Source organism: Balaenoptera musculus, chromosome 5 (genome assembly GCF_009873245.2).
Source record: "Balaenoptera musculus isolate JJ_BM4_2016_0621 chromosome 5, mBalMus1.pri.v3, whole genome shotgun sequence".
Classification (NCBI taxonomy): Eukaryota; Metazoa; Chordata; class Mammalia; order Artiodactyla; family Balaenopteridae; genus Balaenoptera; species Balaenoptera musculus.
In genome coordinates this window covers 73,694,304-73,709,462 of record NC_045789.1, presented here as the reverse complement: position 1 = coordinate 73,709,462, position 15,159 = coordinate 73,694,304, and the positions used below count along the sequence as shown (strand labels likewise).

The window sequence follows — 15,159 nt, the reverse complement described above, 5'->3', positions numbered from 1 at the left end:
ACTAACTGTGTGACCTTGAGCATTTGCATCCAAGTGGAGCTTTTGACCTTAGAGGGAAAAATGGTTTTAAAACCTTTTTTGGCTCTTTAATGGCAGGGCGCGGCTCACACTCAACTGTGTATCTTCCGTAAGTGTTCGACATAGTGACTTAACACAGCGAGGTCCATGCCTTGCGTGGGTTAAATGTCCCAAAAGAGTGGAGATTTCTCTCCCAACTTTATTTTCATTAAGTTCTAGAATAATTATTGGTCAAACACCCAAGTAGAATGGTACTATTTGCCATAAATTTAGGAAAGCAAAAAAATATGAACAAGGGCAGTAAAATAAAACTGAGGAAGAAGGGACAAGGAAGAGAAAAAGGGAAAGTGAGGCAATAAGCGTAAAGAAGGAATATTGAAAATAAGAGCAACCAAAGGCCTATAAAGTCAGTGAACCTAAATGACATTTTTATACCCTAATATAAAATAATCTCTTACCAGTCAAAACATCTCATTTCATTTTTAAGAGGAAATGTAAACAACCCTTAAATCCAGAAACGCACACACTTAAATTTGAAAATGAGCTCATATGAAAATTCAATTTTATATGCAAACGAGGCAAATGTTCCACACTCACAGTGTAAACGAAGTTTCCCAACAGCAGGTAATCAGAGGTCTTCCCACTTCCAAAGACAGTACCTGCATGAAAAGAAGAGAGACTTGCTAGAACCGAAAATAACTGAGGTCCTTTCAGAATCCTTTCAAAGACAAGTCAATTTAGGAGTGCTGAACAAAAGAAGGGGAACCAAGAGCCATACAATGGAGCCAGAAACGAGGCTAATTTAACAAAACACTGTATGAAGTCTCATAAAGTTGCTTAACATGGGTCACAAATGAAAATCAAATTTCCAACAGTCAACATGAAGAAGGAAACTGGACTTGTTAACCAATTCTCAGGGTTCGTGAGATTTAAAAAAAAAAAAAAAATCGTTCAAGTGGAGCTTAATGTTATGGGCAGTAAGACAGAAGGCATTCTGAACCCTTAATACAGAACTTTTTAACAGTATAGATGAGGGCTTTAGGGAACCTTCTTACTATCTCTCCAAGTTGTTGGCACTGGACCAAAAAAGCAACTTACAGGGGGCTGGGGAGCACCCATATAATTCCAGGCACATGGCTCTTTGAGGATCTGGCTGAATTCAGGGGTACATCTAAAGGTATTTTGTTTTTCTAGCAATGACTAACAAACATGGCTTTAGATGAAGGGAGTGGTACTGACAAACCAAAATCACTATTACTGATTAAAAAAAATCAAATAAAAAATTAAAAAATAACAATCATTTAATCATTGGTACCACTGAAAAATTTAAAACCCATGGTATGTGTCATACAGTATTTTACTTATGCACATATTTGACAATATTATTCAAAGTCTAATATGGAAGTACAAAATATGTTAGAGTAAACTGAGAGGAGACACGGAGCATGGTGCTGGTATGAAGAAACAAGGAGAGCCAGGTGAGCTTTGGACATACAGACCAGGCGAGGTTCTGTTACAAGTTGTGTCATCTTGGTTTATTTATAATCAATCTCCATTGAATTCAGTTTCTTCACTTAAAAGATTGAGTGAAACTCCCTACTTTGGAGGAGCTTTGAGGTTACAATAAGTTAAATATATAAAGCACCCAGCCATGCTCCACAGTGTGACCCTGCCTCCCCTCTAAGGTTTTCAGATAAAAGTAGCCAGGAAGGGCTGCTTATGGGGCAGCCCAGAAACCTAGGAGACTACCTTTCTCTATGGAGTGTCCCATGATGAAGGACACAGGATCTGACGTGCTAACATGTCTTGTGGGTATGTTGTGGACAGACATAAATGTCTGCAATTAATCTGTGAACTTTCATAGAACCAAATTAACCAACTCAAATCTACAAAATAACTGAAAGCATCTTGTGATTACTTCTGGACTTCCATGCTTCTGCCATGTGGCACATTGGTTAGGTCCCTTAATCAATATAAGCAAGTTATCAAAAATAATCATAGTTGGGTCCAACTAAACCTTCTAGTCATCACTGGTTTGTCATAAGCTGGAGATTCATTTCAAAATCGAATCGAGGAAAAAAGTTAAAAGCCTGTTGTTGCGTTTATCAGGTTTGGCATTTGGATGATTTAGGTAAATTATTCGTGCTAAAACTTTCCGGTCTCTGGACCCCTTTACACTCTCAAAAATTATTAAGAATCCCTCAAAGCTTTTGTTTATGTGGTTTATATCTACCAATATTTACCAAATTAGAAATTAAGACAGAAATCTGAAAAATTTGTATTGATTTACCTAACAGTAATATACCCTATATATGTAACAGATTTTAAAAACAGATTTTATGAAACATAACTATTCTCCCAAACAAAAAAATTAGTGTAAAAACTGGCACTGTTTTACATTTTTACAATCTCTTTAATGTCTGGGTTAATAGAGCTGGATTCTCATATTGTTTTGGTTGACATATATGAGGGAGATCCAAATTCACAGAGAGCTGGAGTTATAAAGGAGAGAAGTATTTTAGTAATCTTTTCTAATAATTGTGGTTATTCCTTGATACTACTTTAAAACTCAAGAAGTTTCTTATGGTGGCGGAGATAGTTTCCTAAAGGTTAGTAGCAGTGTAGAATCTGAACTGTTTTGGTGGGAAGCATGCTGTCGTGCATATAGAAGTAGAGATATACTGTTGTACACACAAAACTTACATAATGCTATAAACCCATGTTACAATAAAAAAGAAAATACACCTAACCTTAAAAAAAATCCATTGGTCCATTTTGCATTTTGAATGGATCTTTTACTTATGCACGATTCTGTAACCTCATGGAAGTAGCTGGCTCAGCTCACAACTCAAACAAGCCCCAAGACACTCTACCTTGATAAAGCTGCTGCATGTTGGTATGCAGCCGAAGTGCTTTACGCATACTTCCCATTTTGTCACACAGAATATTCATAAGATGTGTATCGAGTTTCAGGATTTAATAAAAGTATGAGGTTTACAGCTTCTTCAAGGGCATTCTTAAGTGAAATAGCTTTTTGGGGTTGTTTTTTTAACGTGGGTGCATGGCAGTAAAGAATGACTACTAATACAATTGTACCCCTGTTTGTGTCAAGGTACCAGCAATTTTACCCACTATTCCTCTTGCATCAGCAATGAAAAAGACAAATAATGTCTTGATAATATAAAAAGTTTGGAACTATTAAATTTTGACCTCATTCATGGACCTGAAAAGGTCTTGAGTATTCTCAGGTGACCATATTTTGAGAAACGTTGAAGCAAGTGAATGAATGAATATTTAGCCGTACATTACATAGTTATTTCTATTTCTTCTGCACCCCATCCTTTCAAACGCTAAAGAAAACAAAAACTCTTCATGTAAAGATAAAAACAAGACAAAAAAAGCAGAATGTTAAAACACAATTTATGCTATATGTTATTATCTCTTAAGAAGAGAAAGCACATGTTCTCTGGACTTGGCTGGATTTGGGTTCCTCAGACAGCACCCCTTGCGAACTGGTTCTGCTGAGGCTGGTTGGCTTTGGCAGTTCCCCAGATAAATGCAAAGGGAGACTCGGGATCTGCTCTTCTGGGGCTGGAATTACTTAGGAATTCCTTTCAAACCCTGTCATTGCTGAAGTGTTTTGGATTGGTAAGGTGATTTGGAGGCCGCTTGGTTTGAGCTACTTTTGATATTAAGTTTCTCTTTTTTCTGATTTAGAACACTAAAATAGCAGTTTCATAGAGGGACATTCCTAGTTTTTCATACCTACATTGATTTTGCGTTATGAAAATAAACTACCTGGAGAACTTGTCTAAAGTTCTGTATCGTACCCTAGATTTCAACACCCTATGGCTCCCCTAAGTGAAAGCAATCCAAATGTCCATCAACTGATGAATGGATAAACAAAATGTGGTCTGTACATACAATGAAATATTATTCACCCATAAAAAGGAATGAAGTACTGATTCATGCCGCAACAAGTATGAACTAAGGTCACATATTATGATTCCATTTATATGCAATGTCCAGAATAGGCAAACCCACAGAGACAAAAATCAGTGGTTGCCAGGGGCTGGGGGAGGAGGAGGGGAAATGAGGAGTGACTGCTCATGGGAAGGGGGTGATGAAAATGTTCTGGCATCAGAAAGTGGGGACATTGGCACAATTCTGTGAATATACTAGAAACCACTGAATTGTACAATTTAAAAGGGTGAATTTTATGGTATGTAAATTTTATCTAAAAAAAAAAATGCCACTGTGACTCTCCTGGCCCACTGGGTCAATATTTTATATTTAATTAGATTTTCTTACCACACTTATTTCTATGGCCCAGAAAATGAGAAGTATTCACTGTTGGACTGTCAGAGTAGTTAATAAAGGAATGAGATGAAAATCTGCGACTAGGACATGAAAGTACTGCCTTCTCTGTGACACTCACACCCTCCCACTAATGCTCTCATGAACTTCTCCACAATAGATTGGGTGCCAACAGTGAGCCAGGCACTGTTCTAGGCACTAGGAAAACAACAGTGAACTAAATGGACAGTTCCCTGCCCTTCTGGAGCTTTGATTCTAACAGAGGAGAATGATAGTTATAAAAAAAAAAAAAAGCAAATATATCACACCCGATAGGCAAGCACCATGAAGAGGGTACAGGAGGACGGGGAGAGGGGGGCAGCCGGGGTGGGGCTGGTGGGTCTCTGAGGCAGGGCGATCCGGGAGGGCCTCTCCGAGCACAGACCCGAGGGCGGGAGGGAGAGAGCAGCTGGAACATCTGGTGAAGATGAGGAAGAGCACAACGGCCTGCGGGCTGGAGCGCGGTGAGGGGGAAAGCTGGCTGGGGAAGAAGGAGAGCCGGGTGTGGTTAGCCAAGGCTGGGGCTGTGGATTTCTTTCTAAATGTGATAGAGCCTGTGGGGTTTTGCGGAGGGAGGCACCTGGTCTGATTTATGTTTTACAAGGATCCCTCTGTAGGTGGGATAGAACATCTGGCACTGCATTTCATGGGCCAGCATTAACTCACAGGCTGAGAGGACGGCCAGTACCTCTAAAGGACGCACAGTACCTCTAAAGGACGCAAAGATCCTTGGGTGGAGGTGTCATGTTTGAAGTACTGTAGTTTGAGAGCTGAATGGTCAGCCATCTTCCTCAGGATCTCAGGGCAAGTTCTGCTCCGGACACAGTAGCACCAGCTTAAGCGTCCCAGGGACCTCTTTTCTAAAGTGGCTACTTAATCATTTTTATGTGTAGAGGAAATTCACCATAAGCCTATCTCTCAAAACTGACAGAATAACATCACCCCCTCAAAGCAAGCAGAGAAAAGTGTACACTCCAAGATGAACTTAAAAACATATTAAAAATCTCATTTAAAGCTCTGGCTCAAGTACTTGAAAGTACTAGCATGTCTTATTAGGTTCAGTATAAAGAGTTGATACAAGCCTCACAGGTATAATAAATAGATCACATAAAATACTAGCACTATTGTCTTCAAACTGTACATCAACAGAGGAAAAAAAAGAGCCCTAAAATTTAACTCTCTGCAAGTTTGGAAAACATGAGAAGTAGAGAAGAAAGGCTTTGCATATATTAAATCACTTTGCTCCCAAAGGAACAGTAGAAATCTTTAAAGTGTGTACAACGTTTAGATGCATGTATTTTAGGTTAAGGAAAAATACCATAACACGAAACACTGCTATAATTTTTAACGTATATTGACAATGAATTATTTTTCTAAACAAGTAAAAAGTCATCTCTTAGCATGCATATCCTTTCTACTTACCATACTGAAGGGCTTTTAGTGGAAACCAAAACAGAATAACTGAGTGGAAGAGACCATTTAAACAATGAACCCAGAAAACCTGAGGGAAAACAAAAATCCATGAGAACCATTTGCGATAAACTAGCTCTGTGAACCCTGACCTTTCTTTCTATCTGTGAGCTAGATTCACAAAACGTGTTTCTCTCGGGCCACCACTGTGAATTAATAGAACTGACAGACACTTTCTGCCTCTTAGACCTTCATGGGTCATTTATTTATTTTTATGTTTCTCAAAATGTTTTTTCAGCTTCACTGAAATTTTTTCTACTTCTTAAAAACCAAGTATTAAAAGTTTAAATTTCTGCCTGAAAAAGAAAATAAAATTTCAAATAACTGTAGACCGTGAAATTCTTTAAGTGGGACTATTTTCATAATTCCAGAAGAATAGACTTTTGAAAAGATTGTAATTTAGTGAAATCCCTACTTTCTCTTTTCCATGTGCAATAAAAGTGTAAACTTTTTAATGGTAAGGATATAGTGCATTCTCTCTCTCTCTCTCCCTCCACACACATACACACACACACAAAAAATAGCAAGTATAACACTTAAGTTGTATAATTCCTTAAAGCAAAGCATTTTCACTAGGACCGAAGTAATAAAAGACTTTCATAATTTTTAAACACCTGTCAACATCAAACTTCATACAATTATAACGTCATTTAATTGTTATTGCTTTCTCATCTATTGTATTTTAAGAACAAGAAAGCAAGTATCACTGATCTTTTCTTTGTAACATGGATGTGAAAGATTAAGTTATAGAAAAACTGTTTAGAACTCTTATGGCCCTTTGAATGGTTGCAGTTTTGTCATTCAAAATTGCTTCTTGCAAACAAAACCTATGCTAAATGAAATAGGCATGTATTAACAGTTTTAAGCTGTTCAAACAACAGAAATTAAGTTGCCTGCCTCCCAAAATTTTCCACTGTGATCTCAACCTCCTTTGTTAGTTCACCCAGCCACACCGGGTTGTATGATCCAATTTACGCTCCAATACATTACACATTTGAACTTGTGTTACTCATTAACCTTTGTCTCTTCTCCTCACTATGTCATTACTGCAAGTTTTTATTTGACAGAAAGCACAGGTGGGTGCAAGAAAAATTAGTTCTACTTTTCCATTTTCCTGACTGATACTTATTGTCACATGTTAATCCTTTAACCCCTGTCATGACCTCAGAACCTCCGACCCTTTTTACCATAACAAACGTAATCATCATCATTCAGGGCAACAGTGCTTCTACACTGGGGACCCGCAGCAATTGCTGTGTATACAAATATGCATTTTGTAACCATGTGTCCCTGAATTTTAAAATGTTCATATGGGATTTATTCAAATAATTTTCACTGAAATCATTAGAAAAAACCATAAACCCTATAAAAATTGTTGGCATCTTGTGTATCTATAAATATTTAAATGAATACTGGAGTTGTAGAATCTATTTGGGTTGATCTGGTGACTTTTCTAAATGCATGGGCTTTGCAGACAGTGAAATACTTTGTATACAACAAAAGAATAGCAAAAAGTACAAGGAAGGATGCTCACACATTAAAACTATATATGACCTGCTACACCTTTTCACTAGCCACAAAGCTGTTTCCAAGTCGCCATATGCAAAGGGCATGAAAGGATGTGACTTTCTAGAAGAGTTTTTTTTTAAATAAATAAATTTATTTATTTATTTACTTATTTATTTTTGGCTGCATTGGGTCTTCATTGCTGCACACGGGCTTTCTCTAGTTGTGATGAGCAGGGGCTACTCTGCGGTGCGCGGGCTTCTCATTGTGGTGGCTTTTCTTGTTGCAGAGCACGGGCTCTAGGCACACGGGCTTCAGCAGTTGCAGCACGTGGACTCAGTAGTTGTGGCTCACAGGCTCTAGAGCGCAGGCTCTGTGGTTGTGGTGCACAGGGCTTAGTTGCTCCGTGGCATGTGGGATCTTCCCAGACCAGGGCTCGAAACCGTGTCCCCTGCATTGGCAGGTGGATTCTTAACCACTGTGCCACCAGGGAAGTCCCTATAGGGGTGGTTTTGGGTAATCCTGTGAGGATCAGTTTATGTTTATAAGCAACAGTACCATGGCCAAGGTAGTGGCTGGGAAGTTAACTCTTGAGAGAGCACCGTGGAGCCTGAGTTACGGGAGATGGGGAAGTGTGACTGAGGTTGATGTAACTGCCTGGGTCGGTGAGGATTACTGTTAGCATGCCAGTAGGCCTGGAACCTTCCCAGCTCTCAGATTACATTTTCAAGGAAACAAGAGCTCATGGTCCATTGTATCTGCCCTGATATGGCTTTCCGTCACTTGAAAATACTCACCATAGGTAATGAAAAACATTACAGCAAGGCAGTGGAATTTAACACAAACTGGACATCAAAATTAAATTTTAAAGAATCAAAAAATAAAACATTTAAAAATAAGAGCATAGACATTGCATATTATAAATAGCAATGGTTTTAAGAGACCACTAAAAATACTTTTTAGAACCAATGGTGTAAGTCAAAGAACGCTTTAGTTTTTTTTTTTTTTTTTAATTTAACCAAATTCAGTTGTTTAAAACCATGCCCTCAAGTTGTATGCATCTGCACACCTGGACACACTGTGCACAGTGCATTCTTCAAGACCTCATCTCAGAAGATGAATAACATCCTGGTGATAAACTTAACATCATCATTTACTGTAGGAGGTTAGAGGCACTGACTCACCTGTTTCACTCTATTCCCTTGATATACTGAGTACAAATGTCATTTGAGAATTTTATGAAATAATAAATATTTAAAATATCCTACATTAATTTCCTAAATTCAGAACACTGAATTTAGGTTACATGTAATTATTAGTAACATAACATGCATAACATAATAAACATGCACTATATTGACTGGGAAAAAATTCTGTGAAGGTGTATTTGATACTTTTATTATCGTTTCAAAACGGCATCCACCTTGACTGTTATAAAATTAAAAAAAATTTTTTCCTCCCTCACACTGGATAGATACACGAATTACTAACATACTAGTGGAAACATTTTAGAATAAATAACTGCAGGAAAGTAAACTCTTCAGGAAATTAGATATTTTTGTTGCTGAGATGAAGAAATACCATGGACCACAAAGATGACAGGAGCCCATGGCTTGTTATGTAGGGCATACACCCGGAATATGATTTTAGATAAAGTGTTGGATATTTAATCTTGTATTAAATTTTATGTCTTGGAAATACTGAGTATTATGGCTGAGTTATCTACCAGAGACTATATTTTCAATGCCCAATACAAACAACCTAATATTCCAATAAGGACAAGGTTATTCCACAAAACAGAAAATTAGAAAAGAATGATATATTACCTCTCACCACTTTATATGTGTAAGGACAGTCCTTGTCCTGCAGTACTGACCCCTGTGAGGAGTGACCATTGCCCCAGAACACTGTAAAGACAGAAAGTCAGAGGGCCCAAGGGGCACCTCTTCTGCCTGCTAGACCCAGTTTACTGCTGCCTGGCAAACCCCAGTGAATTGTGGCTATAGTTCAAATTTATAGCAAAACAAAACAAAACAAAACAAAGCAACTTCTCAGTCCATATCAGAACCCTAAGCAAATCTGACCTGCCATGGTCAGGACCCTGGAGTTGTTTCCTTGGCTTTAGAAGATCCAATGCCCCAAGCAATTGGAGCAGTAAAGCAAGTCCCACCAGGGCACTGGTTCCTACCTTGGTGTTGAAGTCCAGGGCATTCTGAGATGTTTTGTATAATTCAGGATACTTCAACATATTCTCTTTTCTGCATGATCTCTCAAATATTCCCAGAGTTAAGGGTGGCATTGCTGTAAACATCTAAAGTGCACAAACTCGTCATTATACCAGGCAGCCAAATGGAGGGTGAACGTCTATCTCAAAGTATTCAATAGAACAGGAATAATAAAAAGTCCTAAACTTACCACGTTATAAAGACCTATGCACCATCTCTCAAAGAGGATTTGTCCAGAAAAGCCATTAACGAAGGCAAACCAGATCTACGAAGAAAACAATCCCAAACCCCCCAAATTAGAACACAAAAACCATAAATTCGTCGCTTAGAATCTGCTGTATACTCAACCACTGCATAAAAGCCTCACTGACATAGTATTTTCACGACTCTCTTGAAAATGGCATTTTTTTGGTTTGCTTTTTAATTTGAAGGGATTCTTTCGTAAGGTCTTTGCTATTTAAGTCAGAATTGGTTCCACTTGTTGAATCAAAAAAGAACTATATCAATGGGCAGTCACAGACTTTAAAAAAAATTAGATATAACCTTGTTTCCTAAAAGGCACTTTAGAGAATATATTTTATGCAATTAAAATTTTAGAGCTTTAATTCCCTTTTAAAATATCTACCTTCTGATAGCTATTTAAAGATTATTGTTTTCATTATAATTAAAAATTTGTTTATTTAGAAAATAAAATAGTTTCCTATAATAATACCATCACCATTTATTTTCTTCCACTTTGGTTGTATTCATGTAGTAGTTCATTTATATATATTCATAGATTTATCTTACTGGAAAGCTATATATAGTGTCATGTCCTGCTCCTCTCCTTAACATTATATAATACACATTTTTCTTAAGTTGTTACATGTCCTTTAAAATGATGTTAATGGACATATATCCCCTACAGTGTGGCTATAACTGTTTTAGCTTGCTTCTGGATATTTAGCTTGCTTCTGGTTTTTGCTATTATACATAATTCTGAACTGAATATTCTTGTACAGAAATCCTAAACATCTCTTTCTTCGGATGAATTATTTTTTAATAAAAATAGCTTTATTGAGGTATAACTGACATACAAAAATGACACACATTTAATGTATACAATTTGGTGAGTTTGGGCATATGCATGCATGCATGAAACCATCACCTAATCAAGGTAACAGACATATCTATCACCCCCAAAATTTCCTCATGTCCTTTTTTCTTTTTCCTTTTAGGATGAATTCTTAGAAGTAGAATTAATGGGTCAAAGAACATAACTTTTTTTTTTTTTATGGTTCTTGATAATTATAGCCATCAGAATGCAAAATTTGAATTTATATATTAAAAATATATTTTTTAATATAATAAATGTGCTTCTTTATATAAAAATATTTTGTAGCTTAAATTTATGCTTTGATTAAAAACAAATCTTTAATAGAGCAACACGTTCTTATACATTTTGCAGTTCTCTTAAAAACAGAAAGCTTAACTTTGGCTACAAAATTAAGGGGCAGTATAGGGAAACTTTCTCCAGCATGTTTAAGACAAATGGAAAATTAAAGTGAATATCAGTAAATCAATAATCCCTGAATTATTTTTTTAAAAAGCAGACATAAAATGTAATTAAAAATCACATTCATCTGGAAGAGTAAAATGTCTGGTCCAACAATGAGATTACATAAACACAAACACAAAGCCAAAACATAACAACAACAACCGAAAACCAGTTAGGGGACAGCGGTCTGGACATGCCGGTCAAGTGAATTTTTGAATTGGAGTTGCAGGGACTTTGCTACACTTCACGTTTCATTTAACCTCATTATGGAAGCATGAACTGCTACAAATTCACCATTTATCAGTATGTACCCAGGCTGGCCTCCCTATGAACAGTTTCTGTACCCACATTGATCTTTTTCCTTTTTATAGCAGAAAGGAATGACTGAGTGTATATAAAAACCAGTGTCGGCTTCATGAGATGGAAACGAAAACAAAGTAGCAATAGCACATGAAAAATAAGTCCAAATTGTGTTAGGCTTGTAACACACGTTAACAACAAAAAGAACAGAAGCATAGAAATCAGAGGCAAATCTGAAATTCTTACTTGCTTTGCTACATGTATTTACAGAAAAAATTTGAACATGTGCCCTCTGCTAGGAGCCAGATCATTCACTGCTACGTGCAAACTTTAAAAGAACTCAGCATCGTCACATGAAGTTACATTTATTCCTTGGGGTGCTGCTGACTTTAAACTTTTTTTTTTTTTTTTTTTAAAGCATTAAGTAGACACAAATTGACAAGACAGACTTCAACGCTATCTATTGTGTTTTCACACTTGGCCTTTTTGAGATGTGGATTATGTAAATACATATTTGTGATGCTCTGGGTGATGGTAATGTTCTCCCTGAAGGCGACTGTGATCTATTGTGGTATTCAGATTTCTTAGGGTATGATGGTAATATAAAGAATTTTTAAACACAAACTTTCAGTTATGGCCTTAGTAGTCTAAGAAGATACAGTCTAATCTTCATTGGTCTGAAGAAAGCCAAAGCTGCATGCATACCAAATTCCTCTAATGGACATGATTTGGCTCAAAGCTTATAGTTATAAATGCATTTGTAATCATCAATACTGCATAATAGGAGAAATTTATGTTAATAAATGTGTGTGTTAATAAACATTTGTAAATGTGAATGGCCTCCTGGCCTCTTCGTACGTAACTTTCCGTGCTGATTAAAACACCACTACGAGCTTGAAATTTAGGAATCTCCCTCAAATCAATGGATATTTACATAACGTTTCCAGTTCAAAATAACTTGCAAATAAACCAGCATGCTCGCGGTCCAAGTTTATTTTAAAATGCACCACTTGAAGGCTTTATGAGAGAAATGCAGACATTTTTAAATGGAAAGCTATCAACACATTTTTACCGTTTCATTTTTCCTACTGAAAGGTATGTGAGCATGTTTCTAGAAAGACTCTTCCTGCACTTTAGAAAGTTAATATTCTAATTTCTTTTTTTAAAAAAGGAGAAATGACTAGATAGGAGTTGATCCTTCCAATATAGTACACATCTTCATACAAACATTTTGGCATTGAAGTTTACATATTTTAAAGGAAAAGAGGTTTTTTTAACAGTGAAGAAGTCTACCAGAAGGCTGATTTCAAGTTAGTCTGAGATTTGTAGTTAAAAGATATATTAGAAATGCATCCCATACTTAATAAAACAACACCTAAATTACTATAAACACATAAAAGTCCCTCCTTTGACTCAACAAAACCATGGATGCAGAAAGAAAACATCAGCCCCTCTGGGGAGGTATCTAAATTATTTAAAGTCACAGGAAATCCATATCCCAGCACAACTTGCTGGGAAAGTATCACCTCATTGACTTTAATCAAAGCTTCTGGAAATTAGAAACGCTACATTGCTTTGGGATCTTACTGGAAAACCTGGATGTGACTGATTATTTGAAAGAAAAGGTCTTATTTTGCTAGGAAGGAGTCAGATGTTTCAGAGAAATTGAAAAAAAAAATCTCTTTAGAAAATGTCAGTAATTTCAGTGAACACCTAGAGTTGCTGCTGGGCGGCCACCATAAGCAAGTGCTTTATACTGCCACCTGCCAAATCTGTATTTATTTGTTTGACTGTAATTTATGGCAATGGAGTAGCTAGATAGTGACATTCCTGGCAGTATGGCGATGGCAAAAGCAGTTCTTGCAGATAATCTATAAAACCCATAGCATTCCACACCATTCCTTTATTAGCAAGGAAACTTCAGACCTGCCTGTCCTGGTATTATTTTCTAACTTCCATGTCCTAGTAGAGGCGTGGCAGTTAAAACTTCACAGACATTTCCCCGATGGAGCATTTCTGCATATTAAACAGCAGCTTACAAATAGTCAGTGAGTATTCTGCTCCCACGCCTGAACAGCACAAAAAACTGAAAGGGGAGATTCGAGACTGGCAGTTGTCCTCACTAGAGACATTCAATGATGTGTTTTCTGTCTATTCATTCACAGTATTGACATGAGCCATTAACATCTGCAGAACTTGTTTTAGCTGGCAAAAGTTGGGTATCTGGGAATTGATTTAAGAGGTCAATTCATTTCCAAAATAGTTGAATTATATTCAAAATACATTTCCATAAACTGTTAAAAGAAAAATAACTTAAGAATGAGATTTCCAGTAAAGTTTAGAACTTACTTCCCCTTTCAACATGTAAAGAATCTGATCAGTGTTAAATATCTCTCGAAGAGGCTTTAAATTCAAAGCCTAGTAAAATTTAGGGCTAATCAACCACGAATCACATAACTCTGGATTTGAAACAGAGCATGCAGATTTAGTTTTTCATTTGAGTTTAATGTATTTTATTTCTCCCATTAGACATAATTTTGACCACTTCATTGTTGATTGTCAAATAGATTTAAGAAGTGGCAAGTTGAGCAGTCATTTCTTTTTACAAAATTAATATTTTGTAAGCAGATTTATTGCTGCCAGTGGCTTTAAACTCCTTGTACCTTCAAGAGTATATGTAAATAAACTGTATAAATTGATATTCTTTTGAATGTCAATGTTTTGGGATGAGAAGAAAATATAACTAGAAAAGTTAGGACTACAGGGGAGACTGGGAATTACAAATAATTATATTAGAAAATAATCACAAATTTATATAAACAAAAAGAATATTTTGTGTGATCTCATAAGCTATTTTGGAAGTGCATTTTGCTTCAAAACACACACTATTCCAGACCAAATTCAGCAGTAATGAACAATAAGTAAATTCATAGATTATCTTATTTATGTTTCCAAGTATTTAAAGTGTTTATTTTATCTAATGGGTTGCAACCTAACTATAGATTTTTAGTGACCAATAAATAAAACTACCTGCACACTTCAAAACTAAGTTTTATTTTTATTAGTCTGACTCATAATAAGAACTATGCTCAATCAACATTTTGCTAAGGAGATAAACATTCAGACAGAGGCATAAAGAACAGCTGAAGCAAATATACAGCAGTTCCCAACTAATGTATCAATAGGGGAAATGTGGAGTCTACTGATTGTTTTGTTTATGGTGTTACTTCTGGGGTGTGAAGTATGGGATATTATTTCCACATGGCATATGGTTAGGTGGTGTCTCTTCTGATAGATGTGTAGAATCAGTCAACAGAGTAGAGGGCAAGGTGGCATAAACAAACATCTGTAAGGGACCCCAGGGCAGATTTATGAGGGTGTACGCAGGTCCTCTGACACTGGAAGATGGAGGGTTTTCTTAACAAGCTATGGAGAGCTCATTGTCATGCTTTGTGAAGCTGCAAGAGGAGCAAGAAACTGGTAACACCTAGAGTTTAAGTATTACAAATACAGCTTCTGATGATAAAATGGTAATATGTTAAAAAAAAAAAAAGATAAATAACTTATTTATCACATCCTGAGTGTTCAGTTTACTTATTCATCTACTGGTGCTGTGCTCTCCAGGGGGGTAGCCACTGGCCATGTGGCTCGTGAACACTGGAAATGTGATTAGTCCAAACTGAGATATACTGCATGTGTAAAATACACACCAGATTGTGAACACTTAGTATGAAGAAAAGAATGTGA

The 15,159-nt window shown here is 36.6% G+C and overlaps 1 protein-coding gene across 6 annotated transcripts in view; it reads right to left on the bottom strand.

Moving 5' to 3' along the window:
* The window catches only part of ATP8A1 (ATPase phospholipid transporting 8A1), a 236,182-nt gene that overhangs the window by 38,249 nt on the left and 182,774 nt on the right, over positions 1 to 15,159 (bottom strand). For all 6 annotated transcript variants that reach the window (XM_036852631.1, XM_036852633.1, XM_036852630.1 and 3 more), the window contains 4 exons: positions 9,766 to 9,840; positions 9,539 to 9,661; positions 5,797 to 5,875; positions 616 to 677 (listed from right to left, as the gene is read on the bottom strand). In XM_036852631.1, coding sequence (XP_036708526.1) covers positions 616 to 677; positions 5,797 to 5,875; positions 9,539 to 9,661; positions 9,766 to 9,840 — 339 coding nt within the window. The remainder of the gene's footprint in view (positions 1 to 615; positions 678 to 5,796; positions 5,876 to 9,538; positions 9,662 to 9,765; positions 9,841 to 15,159) is intronic.